We start from the raw sequence: 14,652 nt of genomic DNA on the forward strand, positions 1-14,652 counted from the left end.
TCATCTCTCATACCATCTCTCTGGACTTGACCTTTGGCATATCAGAAGCTTTTCTGGCAACAAATTTAAAGCTCGATAATCCATCTCTTCCTCTTGTAACATGTTACTGTGCATACATTCAAAACGTTAGTAATGTTGGCATATGCCAGTGTCTTAACTATAACAGTGCTCTGTGTTCAACACAGTGAGGGTTGTTTACTGATACCAGCCATGACTTGATCAGCAGCTGCACAGAAAAAATAGCAAATGTTCTGAATCCCTCAGTCAAAGAAGGCTGAAAAGTCAGACTCAAGAAAGCTGGATCTTTGAAGAGGACCCAGTAAAGGTGCAGTTCCTTCTTCCCTTCTGTGTTGAAGGAAACATACGATAAATCCTACAGGAGGATTCCTGTGCTTGACTGTGAACTACCAAAGGGAAAGAAATCTGAAACAATTTTCAGTCAAGGAACAAAAAATATCTGCTGTACAGAACTAGATTTGCTTATTTTTGTCAATATTTGGGTTGTTTACTTGTTTTCTTCTGCCAGCTGAGGCTGGCAGGAATCTGTGAGTGGCTCTGCTCCAGCCTGTGCCCCAGCAGGGACACCCAGAGCAGGGTGCCCATGGCCACGTCCAGGCAGCTCTGGGAGATCCCCAAAGAGGAGACCCCGCACCTCTGGGCAGCCTGTGCCAGTGCTCCGTCACTGCACAGCACGGAAGGGCTCCTGGTGTTCAGAGGGAACCTCCTGTGCTCCAGTTTGTGCCCATGGTCTCTGGTTCTGGCAACACACACCACTGACAGAGCCTGGCTGCAGCCTCTGACACTTTCACTCAGGGATTTATGGGTGCTGATGAGATCCTCCTGAGCCTCCTCTTCTCCAGCCGAGCAGTCATAGCTCTCTCAACCTCTCCTCATGGGAGAGGTGCTTCAGGCCCTTTCCCATCTTGGTGTCCCTTCATTGGACTCAATGCAGAATGTAGCTGTTGACTTCTAGATGAATTAGATTTTCCCTGCCCCTCCAAATACCATGTCAATATACAGAGCAGAGAATTGGCCAGCTGTTCTGCTACTGGAGCTGCAAGGCAGATAACTCTGAGTACATCCCTGGAAAAGAATTCAGCCTTGCAGCCAGAAGAACATTGTCATTCTATAAGCTATGTAGTTATTTTCTATTATATTAATGGATCCTGGCTGTATTTTGTGTTGGTAGTTTTGATGTATTGTGAGACGGTACCAAGAGAAAAAAGAAATTGAATCCACAATGGAGTTTCCAAAGCTTATAATTGAAATCTTTCCGAGGTCAACAGACAACCTTAATGATTCATCTGCTGGACTTTTAGAAGCAGCAAATGTTTTGACAAACTGTTACTTATAACAAGGTCAATGTCCTACATTTATGTTCTAGTCTAGTTTCTGTGTGGTGTAGCAGTCGTGTTATAGATCACAACAACCAAGATGACGTATGTAAAGCTGTTCTACTTGTTGCTACAGTTTACTATCATTACAAATCTACTGCTGTTTTGTAGGACTTTTTCTGAAGTGTGGGGACTTGAGATTTAAATAATTGCACCAAAATGTATTGGTGGGTGAAAATTAATTGAATTAGAGCAGAGAGGCTGTATCTTTTATAGCACTAGCATATACTTGGAAAAGCAGTCAAGTATTTGAACGCCTAAGCCTACCTCCAGGTTTTTAGCTGAAGGAACAACCTTCAAGGTACAGGTTGGAAGCAATTGCTCTACATTCAATTTAGTAATGAAGTCTGTTTCAGAATTTGAAAGGGAAAGGTGTCTGGCAGAGACCTGTGAACAAGGGCAAAGGTAGTAACTGGCTTTAGCCTCTTTGAGACAGATAGCAAGAGATAGCCTATTATCACTCAGAAAGAAGGAGCGAGTTAGCTAACAATGAAGTACAGCAAAAATGTGCAATAAAATTAATATCTCCCATCAAAAATATGATTTTCAGTGTCCCGTAGAACTGTGAATTTTCATCTCTAGGCTTCTTCTCTGAACATCTTCCTTCAGGATCAGGTTTGAGACATCAGAGATGGGATGACTCTTGCATGAAATTGTCCCACAGGCAACCAGGGCTTTGTCCAGTGCCCAAGTCTGTTCTGCTTTGTCATGCTGCTTTTCATCTATCTATGAACTTGGCTTGAAAGTACCTACTGATTATGTGAAATGCATTACATTCTGGGATGCCTTTGTCTATTCCGAGGAGTTTGATAGTTTTCTGCTATTGAGGAAGTTTTTGAGGGTGAATGGAGTAATGTACAGGCAAATTTTGCCATTGGTGTTCAGTAGTGTTTGTGATTGCTTTGATGTGTGCTGGTTTGTGCAGGTCTTGCACAAATGATGAAGTTGGTGAAACATGGAAAGCATTTTTATTGGTTGGATAAAAGTTTCTGCAGAAATATATGGCCAACTTGCATAGATTGTAACAATTAAACATTTTTAATATACATCCTGAAATAGGATGATATGTGATAATGAGGGCCTGTGCTTGCTTAGAGTTTTTGTTTTGGACAACAGTAAGTTTATGCATGTTACTCAGAATTCTGTTTTTCTATTTATGGACTAGTTGTCTCGAGTGCCATTTCTCAAACAGATGAGGCAATGTCTAAAGACCAACTAAGCATGCCTTGAGCAGGTGATTTCTATGGTCATGGTGCAGCTGTCTTGCTCTGTGGATTTTCATGAGCATGGCAATTTGGAGGTTGTTTATTGTTATTATATCAACAGAGGTGGAACAGAAATACTAGCTCAGTTTGGATGCTTGTACTAATATTTATTTTCCCTTCAGGTTTGGGCACATCATGCAAGCTTTGTTTCTGGTGTTTTGGTTTGTTTGTTTCTTTTTACAGCAGAGATGTGTATCTGAAAAGCTTATTGTGCAAGGACATCGTGCTTAGTTTGTGTTCATAAAAGAATATTTGAGTGCTCAAAAGAAGAAATTTCAGATAAAAAGTACTGAGTCATTGAATGGTGTTTTATTATTATGGAGGTTTTTTGTGTCTTAATATTCAGTGCTGAGAATCATATGGTTTTACATATGCATGTATTTAAAACGTTTTGTATCTCATTAATAGATTGAATATGAAAAGAAAAAGAAGGAAGATGGAAAACGGGCTCGAGCTGATAAACAACAAGTATTGGACATGCTCTTTTCAGCCTTTGAGAAACATCAGTATTACAACATTAAAGACCTGGTGGACATAACCAAACAGCCAGTGGTATGTACTAGTAGTCTTCTAATATAAGCATTTTCAGTAGATAATATTATGTTGACTTTCCATATCCAGAAGACAGTTTAATGTACACTGTATGCATTTGAAAGAGATCTCTTAGTGTTTTTGGTTTTTTTTTACAACAAATGGAAATCACCAGCTTTTAAGTTCACCCTTATTGAACTGTGTAGGATACAAAGCATTGCAGTGAGTAAAGTTATGAGAGAGGTGGTTTGAGTAACTTAAATGATCTCTTGCTTATTTAGGTTCTCTTTAATACTAGAAACCAAATTATGTAATGCTTCAGTGTCTTCTGTGGATGTTATATATCTAAGTAGCTCATGCTAGGAGCTTGAGCATTATGTCAGCACCTGCAAAAGCTCTTAATTTCCTTTACAAATAGAAGAAATCTTAGAGTAGAGAGGGCTTGAGGGTCTGTTTTGATTTTCTTAAAGACTTGTTTGGGTACACAAACAAGAAAATGGTTGTGCTAATTTTCAGTGTTTGCCAGCTCCTTGTCTGTCAACACAAACTTTGCAGTTCTTTCCCTTCTTCTGCTCTTCAAGCTTTCCTTATAGACCAGGATACAGCGAGGGGATACTGCAACAGACAAAATGGGTAATTGTTGCTTGCTAACCAAATGCTGCTGTGGTTCTTGAGGAAATGGGATGGCTGGTCAGGAAATTGTATAGCTGATGCTTTTGTCTCCTGTCTCCTGGCTTTATTGCAGATGAGCACACAGAGGAGATAAAGTTCTAGCACAGTAAATTAGAAGCGTTTGCAGAAGCTGTTTTCTGTTTTCATATATACAGATTATTTGGTAGGACTAACAAGGTCTATTTTCCTATGATTTATATTACTTTAGCCTCACCCACAATCATGCTCCAAACACCTGCCCGTGCTCCTGATGTCTAGTTTGAAACTGTCCTTCTTTTATTGATCAATGGCTTCCATTGAACAGCAGTTGTAGCATCTGTTGTTGCCTGTTTTCCACTGTGATGAGGGTATCTTTTGTGCTTTGGATGTTTTTTACTGTTGACTTTGATGTCTGTCTACAACCCTGCTGAGTTTTCAGAAGACTTAGGGAAACTTAATTGTGTTTAAGTCCAAATGGAGCTACAATTTCACAAGTTAATAGAGCTAAGGCAGAAAAAGGAACAGTAACAGCTGGATTACAGAAAAAAATATTTCTCTGCAAAAGAATAGGGGGGGAATAGAAATGCCTACCAGTTTTGCTCGTTTCATGGTTAAGATAAGTGGATCAGTACCAGTGGATTTGTATAGTATAACGTACACGATGCGTTCAGTCAAGAGACTGCAAAAAGATGTTTCCCAATTCAAATCATAGAATCATAGAATCGCCAAGGTTGGAAAAGACCCACAGGATCACCCAGTCCAACCGTCCACCCATCACCAATGGTTCTCACTAAACCATGTCCCTCAACACAACGTCCAAATGTTCTTTGAACACCTCCAGGGTCGGTGACTCCACCACCTCTCTGGGCAGCCCATTCCAGTGCCTAAAAATACATGTAGGCTCACAGTACTGTAGTAACCTGGAAGAAACTACTTGGATCGTGTATTCCTTTCTTCTGCTTCATTAATTTATCTAATGATTCAATTCCTTATCTACGTGGCATAGAAGGCGTGTAGATGATGGAAGAGGAGAAGGAGGAAGGAGTAGGAGAAAGACATGAAAGCAGTGGCAAGAAATTTCTTTTTCTTAATAAGAGATAGGTGTGACAGTCACTATCTCAGTCACTTTGAATGGAAGCTGAAGCAGATTTATCCCATCTAACATGACTTTGGCTAGAAATAGTCTTCTGCAACTCCCACTTAAGCCATGGAGGAACAAAAGTCATCATCTTCCTGCGATGCAGTTTACCTCTGGAGTGTACCTGTTGCTCTGAGTCATCTCCAAGGAGCCTGGAAAAACTGTGCTTCTGACACAAGTTTCTTGTAGTTTCGTATTCTGTATTAGCAAAATACCTCAGGTGAATACTTTTATTACATTTATGATAAATTTGTAAATCTCCCTATGTGTGTCTGCTGTCAATATATGCTCTTGAATGTGCATCAGTACATCAATGATGCACTGTCTGTATATGCAGGGTCTGGGTGACAGCCCCTCTCTTCCTAATTACCTGGGGTCTCCTGAAGTCAGCCAGTTGTTAGACTCTTTCCTCCAAGTGGGCTGTGCAATCTTAGTTTCAAACTGTGAGAATTAGGATTTCCTGTTAGTTCTCTGATGGACTTTTGCCTTATGTGTTTGCGCCCTTACAGCATCCTCACGCTCGGATTCTCTAACTGAATCAAACCCTCTTCCTGGTGCCTTTCTTCTTTCACTGAATAGCCAATATACTGATAAATTCAAAAGTAAAGCTGTGATGATTTCCCAACTGTGTTCCTTTTGAAAACTTCTGTTAGGAGTTGCTGATGACATTCATTTCCATTTAAGAACACCATCCATCGTCTCCCGCTGCTCAGCCAGTTTTCACTCTGTGTGCGGGTTTCTCTAATGCTGAGGGCTTCAACCTCCGGTGTGAAACTTTATTTCTTTTCTGAAAATGAAGTATCTGCTCCCAGTACTCACTGTGACCCCATTGTTCACAGAGCAGCTAGACCTCCTAAAAAAAATGGTAAATGCCAACAGGTTGAATAGGCGCACACATGCTGCACATAGGTTGGCTGTTAATTAATCTCTGCTGAGTGTTCACTGCTTCATTTTCTGTCATAGTGTCTTAAGATTTTCTGGGTATGTAATTTCTCCTCTGATTTCTAAATGTTGAGGTTGTTTTCAGACGTGAGGGAAAAATGTTACGGTTGCTGCAGCTCTTGTTGAAATGAAGTCCTGGGTGCCTACATCTCTAGAATCACGGAATGGCTGCCCAAGGAGGCTGTGGATGCCCCATCCCTGGAGGCATTCAAGGCCAGGCTGGATGTGGCTCTGGGCAGCCAGGTCTGGTGGTTGGCGACCCTGCACATAGCAGGGGGGGTTGGAACTCGATGATCATTGTGGTCCTTTTCAACTCAGGCCATTCTATGATTCTGTGATGATTCTATGAACGGCCTGGGTTGAAGAGGACCACAAAGATCATCTAGTTTCAACCCCCTGCTATGTGCAGGGTGGCCAACCACTAGATCAGTGAACTGTAGCTAATAATATTTAAAATACACTTGTCCAAGGGAATCAAAGCCTCTGCCGGGAAAGTAATAAATAAATGAGGGTATTTCTCTTATGCAGCAGTAAATACAAATAGTAAATGGAATCCTTGCTGCAGAATATATTGCATCTCACACAGGAATCTTTATTTTGGGATTGTGCAGTCACAAAGCAAGTCATTTCTGGATGCAAACTCCTGTTGTTTTAGAGCAGCCTGGTTTTATTTGCTTTTCTTTCTAATTAAAAGTAACAATGTGCAGTATTAGGCAAATCCATTGTCACCTACCCACATGCAAGTATTGAGTGCTCCCTAGAAATACTGCTGTAATTCTACATTTGGGCTTAACGGCTGGGAAGGAAATACACTTTTTGTGTGAGCAGTCAAATAGTTGGAGTATTTGGAGCCAGGCAGGAATGGAACCAATGGTCTGATCAGAAGCGTACCTTTTCAAGATAGCGTAGGTTGATAATAGTTTTTCTTCCCACATTCAGCTTTAAGTAACAGTTAGGCTAATTCTGGTTCGATTTTATTTGTTGTCCAAGTTTCAGAGAGGTTTTCAGGGCTTGGAAGTGAATACCTCTTTCAGCTTTTCATGTTTATCTCAATTCTGCTTTTAGTTCCTCCACTCGGAGCAGAGATGGCAGATAGTTTCAAAACCTCAGTCAGTGCAGGCTTCTACTGCCCTTATTTGTGGCAGAACTGTTATCTCACTGATCACATTGGGTTAATTTTGTTCCGTTTTAGTTTTCTGTCTAACTCAAATTCTTGGAAGTCTAGAAAGTTTGAGACGGAAGTGGCACTGCCTGGGGAACTGGGTCTGAAAACGGGCTGAAATTAAAAGTAACCCTCTGTTAACTGGGTGGATGGTACGAAGGCACGAAGCAAGCAGTATTAGGTGAGATAGGAGATTTTCAAGAGGTTTTCAAGAAGCGTGTAGATGTGGCACTTAGCGACATGGCTCAGTAGGCATGGTGGCAGTGGGTTGACAGTTGGTCTAAATGGATGGATTAGGAATTGGCTGGCTGGATGCAGCCATAGGATTGTGATCAATGAGTCTCTGTCAGGGTGGAGGCCGGTCACAAGTGGTGTCACTCAGGGGTCAGTCTTGGGACCGGTGCTCTTCAACATCATCATCCACAGTACAGACGATGGCATCGAGTGCATATGTTGGAAGGAAGGGAAGCCATCCAGAGGGACCTGGATAGGCTGGAGAAGTGGGCCCGTGAAAACCTAATGAGGTTCAACAAGGCCAAGTGCTGGGTGCTGCACTTGGGTCGGAGCAATCCCAGGTATTTATACAAACTGGGGAAGATCTCCTTGAGAGCAGCCCCGTGGAGAAGGACTTGGGGGTTCTGGTAGGCGAGAAGCTGGACATGAGCCAGCAGTGTGCGCTTGCAGCCCGGAAGGCCAACTGTGTTCTGGGCTGCATTAAAAAAGGGGTGGCCAGCAGGGAGAGGGAGGTGATTGTGTCCCTCTACTGAGCTCTTGTGAGGCCCCATCTGGAGTACTGCATCCAGGCCTGGGGCCTCCAGTACATGAAGGACGTAGAGCTCTTGGAGCGGGTCCAGAGGAGGGCCACTAAGATGATCAGAGGGCTGGAGTGCCTCTCCTGTGAGGAAAGGTTGAGGGAACTGGGCTTGTTTAGCTTGGAGAAGAGAAGGCTCTGGGGAGACCTCATTGTGGCCTTCCAATACTTGAAGGGAGTGTATGAACAGGAGGGGGAGCGACTGTTTACGAGGGTGGACAGTGATAAGACAAGGGGGAATGGTTTTAAACTGAGACAGGGGAGGTTTAGGTTGGATATTAGGAAGAAGTTTTTCACACAGAGGGTGTTGACGCACTGGAATGGGTTGCCCAAGGAGGCTGTGGATGCCCCATCCCTGGAGGCATTCAAGGCCAGGCTGGATGTGGCTCTGGGCAGCCTGCTCTGGTGGTTGGCGACCCTGCACATAGCAGGGTGGTTGAAACTCTATGATCACTGTGGTCCTTTTCAACCCAAGTCATTCTATGATTCTTTGATTCTGATCTTAAGGGTTTTTCCAGCCTTTATGATTCTATGATTGATTCTATGAACCACATCGTGCCAAACATCACCCAAAGGCAGTGCTACAGACGAGCAGCAAGTTGCTCACCGTGTCGTGCTTCTCCCCATTCCCACCTTGGAACCTGGCCCCCACGCTGCAGGTTGGGTCTCTAAGCACAGTAGCTGCGTCTTGCTGCGCTTCATGTGTCTGGGTGCATTTTGTATTTAATTCTCATGAATCTATCCACATGGTAGAATTTAACCTTGAATCTGAGTGTGTTTCTCCCACCCACGCTGCCATCTATTGAAGTATCTGTTGGTGACACTACCAAAAGCTAATTCACATGCACACACAATGATAGCAAACAAAGCAGTGGATGTGCAAGCATACACATCTACACGCACTCATATATAAATACCTTTTCCACCTGCTCTGATCACCTTTTAAAAAAAGCATTGCACAACAGCAGCATCAGTATACAAAAATATTCACTGGAACAGGTTGCCCAAGGAGGTTGTGGATGCCCCGTCCCTGGAAGTATTCAAGGCCGGGCTGGATATGGCTCTGGGCAGCCTGGTCTGGTGGTTGGTGACCCTGCACATAGCAGGGAGGTTGAAACTTGATGATCATTGTGGTCCTTTTCAACCCAGGCCATTCTATGATTCTGTGATTCTATGAAAAGTACTTGCACTTTCATTGCTGTTTTATTGAGCAGATTTGTCTTAGGGACCCAACTGTCAAACAGTGACAGCATCTCTACATCAGGTTGCATTGGGAAGGTGTGTTAGGAGCCTCACACCGATCTCCTGCTGCCACCTGCTGGGCTTTGCATCGTGCATGCCCTAAGCCTGAAGGAAGTCATCCCTGCAGTGAGCACCTGCTTCTCTGGGCACTGCTGCCTCAGGTGAAGAACAGACCCTCAGGAACTAGTTTTTGCCTGCAGTCTGGTGTGGGGGTCTTTGTAACATGGACAAACCAATCCTTTAAGCACTCTCATTGCTTTGGGATGTCTTTTTAAGGATTGTTTTTGCTGCGTGAGCCTTCAATGAAGTATCATTGTTAGTGTGGGATGGGGATATTTGGGGCTCTGTAAATTTTTATGTGTAACTGGAGGGAGAATAACAACCGCTTTCCTGAAAAGAAACTTTTCTTTTTAGTGACTGCAAATCATTTTCACTTCCCAGTTTTTTCATTTGGCAAAAAATGAATAGAGTGTAAGGAAGGTCCCTGGAGGTGCTTAAGAACTGTGTGGATGTGGCACTGAGGGACATGGCCAGTGGGCATGGCGGGGATGGGCTGATGGTTGGACTGGACCATCTTCGTGGTCTTTTCCAACTTCAGCAACTCTGTGATTCTATGAAGAGATCAGGCAGTTCTTCTTTAGTGCCATCAACAAATATTTGCCATTAATGTTGCTATTTTCACTTAGTGTAACTGCAGGTACAGAAAATAAGAGGGTTCCCATGGCTCCTGATCAGTATTAGCACTCAGTGAGGATTGAAGTATTCAGACTAAAGCAGTTGTGATTTTAATGTGGAGATCCTTAAACTGTGGCCTGCGGTTGCCATGGTGATCCTCCGAAGTCAGCACTGATTAATATTTAAACAAGCAAGCAGGCAAATGGCTCTTTAAAAAATGCAACAAATCACTGATGTTTGTTATAAGGAGTAAAGGAGGGCAGTAATTGTGAGCCATCTTATGTAAAAGTTTGTACTACTGTTATTGTAGCTTTGCTTTTTTTTTTTTCTCCTAATTTCCCTGCCTAGTCTTAATATTTGAATATATTAGGAAATTCTCTGGCACCTGTTCAACACTCCTCTAAAAACAAGGCAGAAATAAAATGCTTAAAGCTTTGCAAAACAGCCAAAAACCAACAGCTTGAGGCTTTGGTCGGATCAGAATAAGACAGCGGGTTTAAAGGTACTGAAAATCCTAATGTAAGGAAGATGATTCTCCTACTGTAAGCCAGGAGCTTCTAGCTTGGCTTGTGAAACTCCAGCAGGAAGGTCTCTGCGATAACTGCAACTTACCAAAAGGCACAGTGGCCACATTAAGGCAAGCTGCATGAATTTCATGGCGAAGGTCACAAGGAGCATGGAGCTGAGAAAAGCCAAGGGCCTGAAATAGGCTTTTGTGATGCCTTACTTTGTTGAGACAGTAGCATTGATACGACTGCACAGGGAGCAAGAGCCAGGAGCGTGTCCGGGGGGCTGCAGTGATGGAGCCGTGTGACAGCCACCTCCGGGAGCGCTCCTCCTGCAGATCTGCCATCTGCCCCATTAACGTCTGGCATGGCAGCAAGCTTCCGAAGCAGAAAGCAAAGCAGCACCCCCACGCCTTTGTCACTTAGCAGGAAATGTAGCCGTGCACAGATTTTGAGACCAACTGCGTGTCTGACACTTCGGGTACGTTGGGTATATCTCAGTCATTTGGTTTTCCAAGTGTCCCATTTTTAGGGTCACTGATTGGAAGAGAACTTGGAATATCAGCAGGTCCTTCCCTTTATGGGAAAAGGGAGCCTGGACAAGATCAAAGAGCACCTGCTCTGGTCACATCTTGAAAACCTCTGGTGGTGGGCATTCTACCACATCCCTGGCGAGGCTGTCCCAGTGCCTGTTCCCACTGTAACAATGTCTCTTATATCAAGATGAAACCTGCCCTGGTGCAGTTTGCACCCATTGCCCCTTGTCTTCTCTGTTGTTTGTGTTAGCAAAGTCAGCGGGATGATGGGACATCGTGTAAGAACTATGGCAGTTGCCTGTCTTTATAATTTGTTATCTTTTTTCCTTTCAGATATACTTGAAAGAAATTCTAAGAGAAATAGGCATCTACAACGTGAAGGGGACCCACAAAAACACATGGGAGCTGAAGCCAGAATATAGACATTACCAAGTAGAAGACAAAAGTGATTAAGGAAACTGTTGATGAAGCAAAAGAGAACGGTGGTGGAGAGTGATTGCAGTGAGGGAGCTGTCGTGGGTTTGCAGACAGGACTGAGCACAGCCTAATTCTGCAAGGTTAAATTTAAATGAAAATAACCAATACTTTGTAATTTTCTGTAGCTCCGTTTGTTTTTCAAAGGAATATTTCTTTTAAGTTTCTATAAATGTTTGTCTTTTGACAAAAAAAAATATTTATAGAATAAACTTGGATTAGAATTATCTTTAATAGAAATCTTTTTAAGTTCTGACTTGCTTTTTCTTGATAGCTTTGTGATTCTTCTAAGCCTCAATGACTTGGAAGGATAACATGTCCCAGAGAAACCTGTAACTTCCTTTTTTGGCATTCCAGCAGAACCAAGTTCATGCTCTCACTTCTGCTGTCATCCTTCAGGGCTTCACCTGGAAGGCTACAAAGCCATGCAGTGCGTGTGTAGTGATTGGTGCACAAACACTGTGCTCCTCTGGGGATCAGGCCTTAGGAAGAACAGCCAAAGCTGTGATGCTCATCACAGCCCTGAGACTTCATGGGAACAAATCAACACAGCTAGAAAGCACTGTAACAAGGGCTATTAGATACACAGGTCTGTGGGAAAGACAACAGTCCCTTCTGGGTGATGACTGAGGGAAAAACAGAACTGTCTGCTAGGTACATCAAGGAATAGATTCATCTTTTGCTTTTTTTTTTTTTTTAATGTTACCTTTGCTTTATGTTTAAGCATACCAATAAAAGCATTATCTTAATTTGTACCAAGCAATGATGTATCGTACTGACTGAAGACATGTCATGATTTAGAAAATGTAAGTATGAAGTTTTTTTCAACACCATGTTTTTATTGGTGGCTTTTCGATAGGGTTTCCCTTCTGCCTGGGGAAGATTTCTTAAGGTGTCTGTCTCTCTGTTCCCCCATGTTTGAAATGTAGAGTCGTAGGGTTGTGTGTGTGTTCAGCATCCTTTATTGGGAGGGAGCAGGGAGGGAGGTGGTACAGGACCACCTGATTATACCCTCAGAGCTCGTGTGTTAAAAAACAGAGCAAAGAAAACAGTGACAAAGAACTTCTTAGTGTGTCTGTAAATGAAATCGAAGGTGAAATTTTATAGCATGACTGTCACATTCCTTCCAGTCCTTCAAATGCATACATTGCTTTTGCGCACAGTAATGTAAAAAATGACCTATTTTAAAAGCAAATATTCCACTATTGGTGCACTTTCAAGCAATAAAAGCTTAGGAGGAGGATCAAGTGCCTTAGGAGGTTTGTAAAACAAGTGACTCTCTATGCATGTCATGCATTTTAATTTTGCTCAGATTGTTTCTATCAATTGTTTGTGTAAACTCCTCTCTACAGATGTGCTTCCCGCTGGCGCTCAGCCTCCTGCAGCACAACCTGCCCAGTCCCAGCAGGCGGACAGCCAAGGCTTTTCAAAACACCAGTCACGTTCCATAGCTCTGTGTGTGCTCTTACAAATCCTGCCAGTGACTCCTGTCTCCCCAGATTCTACGAGCAGGACCCAGCTGGCTAACTGCTGCGGGAGGTATTTGAAGATGCCGACAGGAGCCCAGGAAGCCAGAGTTCTTTGCTTGCTGCGATAAGTTGTTTGCTTCCCAGGAATAGCCAGAGCCAGTGCATGCCACTGTCCTTCTCGTGCTGTTCAGGTCCTCTGCAGACTGATGCTTGCAGGCATGTAGGATGGGAACACTTACTTGCTGCAAGCTGGGCTCCTTAGTTGCATTTTTGCCCCATTTGAGCTGCTAAGATTGTGACAAACCTTCCTGTGGTCTTCTAAAACCATGCCAGGGAATGCCATGCAACTCTGGTTTGTTGATCTGTCAGTGACAGAAATGACTGCTCCATTTCAGAGGGAATGGATTATCTCTAGTAGGATCTCTAGCAGGATTAGCTTAGGAGGGGAGTATGTGGTGTCTGGTTGTATTTGGGGGGATTTATGTAAGTTTACTGCTTCACAGCCTTCAGCTGAGAGGGACATAATCAGTCAATGTGAAATGCCAGAAGACCTAAGCAAAAGTGAATGTTTTCTTGATCTAAGGAAGGCCTTTAGACAGGGTAAGTAGGCTCTACTTTACTTAGGAGTAACAGAAAACGTGCAGGGCACACAGCTTATTATGGATTTTATGATTTTTTACCAAGAAGATTTTCATGGGTATCATTAAAAACATGGAGAGTGCTAGAAAGAAACAGGCAGTGGAGTTTTCACCCAATGAGTGACAAGAGTAGGAAAGCTAATGTGCCTTGTTTGACTTAGAATCAAAGAATCATCAAGGTTGGAAAAGACCACTAAGCTCATGCAGTCTTGCAGCATTCAAGATAAAGAAGAATGGGACAATCAAGAAATGCCATTTCAAAACTAGAGCTAAGAAACTTTTTTTTTCCTGCTTTCTATACGATCTTGGAAGGCAAGAGCAGGAAAGAAATTGTAACCTCAAGAGCAGTCACAAAATGATGGTGACTGGAGAGCCTGCAGAGGTGCCAGTTGAGAGGCTGGAAGATGCTCTTGTGTTGTCCCCAGGACCCATGCCATGCATTCAAGGACTGCACCTGAAACGAGCAGCAGGGCAGACACACTGCTACCAGAACTCTCTCTTCTGCAGCAGCTCAAGGTAATGGAGGACTGGCTTCTCTTTGGGTGGAGCTGCAAGAAATATTCAGCATTTGGGGCAACCTTCCTGGATCCAGCACGTAAGAACCAGCCAAAATCCCCGCTTCTGCTCTGCTTGTTCTGCAGGGGGACCTAACGTGGGTGCTGCTAGCAGGATTGCCATCTGCAGAAGGAGAGGAGGTGGCTTGTAGGCGTTTGTGCCTGGTTCCCCAGCCCCCGCATTTTGATTGATTTAAACCATGAACTCACAGCAGCGATGAACGCTGGTTCCCCAATGGTCTTCCCACGTGCTGCTGCCTCCACTTGCTGCCGAGCTCTGTGCTATTGCAGATGTTCTTCAGTATTAGTTGTTGAAATGAGCAGGTCCCACAGGCACCAGCAGACATATTAATGCGCTAAATGGCATTAAATGAAATTGAAAGTGCATCTACGTTCTTAACGTTATTTCTCCCTGTTGGCCAGCTCTTTGAGTCATCAGCGGTTTTGCACTTTGTGATCCGCAGTGCCAGATGTGAGCTGGGGGAATCTTGCTGCTGTAGTGAGTCCACGTCTGGTGATGCTGGGAACCAACTCCTGCAGCGCTGGATGCCGTGCTGGGCACCGTGTGGTCCTATGGGCCACATGCATAACAAACATGTGAGGGGCATCGTGATGCCGAAACGCCAGCAGCCACTCTGCAAAGCAGCTTTGGAGTGGGAAGGTG

General features: G+C 43.6%; 1 protein-coding gene across 1 annotated transcript in view; it reads left to right on the forward strand.

Moving 5' to 3' along the window:
* GTF2F2 (general transcription factor IIF subunit 2) overlaps positions 1–11,567 on the forward strand; it is a 90,102-nt gene extending 78,535 nt beyond the window's left edge. The window contains exons 8-9 of the mRNA XM_417039.8: positions 3,068–3,211; positions 11,187–11,567. Of these exons, the coding sequence (XP_417039.3) occupies positions 3,068–3,211; positions 11,187–11,306 (264 nt within the window). The 3' untranslated portion in view covers positions 11,307–11,567. The remainder of the gene's footprint in view (positions 1–3,067; positions 3,212–11,186) is intronic.
* Positions 11,568–14,652: the final 3,085 nt, after the last annotated feature.

The sequence above is a fragment of the Gallus gallus genome, chromosome 1 (assembly GCF_016699485.2).
Source record: "Gallus gallus isolate bGalGal1 chromosome 1, bGalGal1.mat.broiler.GRCg7b, whole genome shotgun sequence".
Taxonomy (NCBI): domain Eukaryota; kingdom Metazoa; phylum Chordata; class Aves; order Galliformes; family Phasianidae; genus Gallus; species Gallus gallus.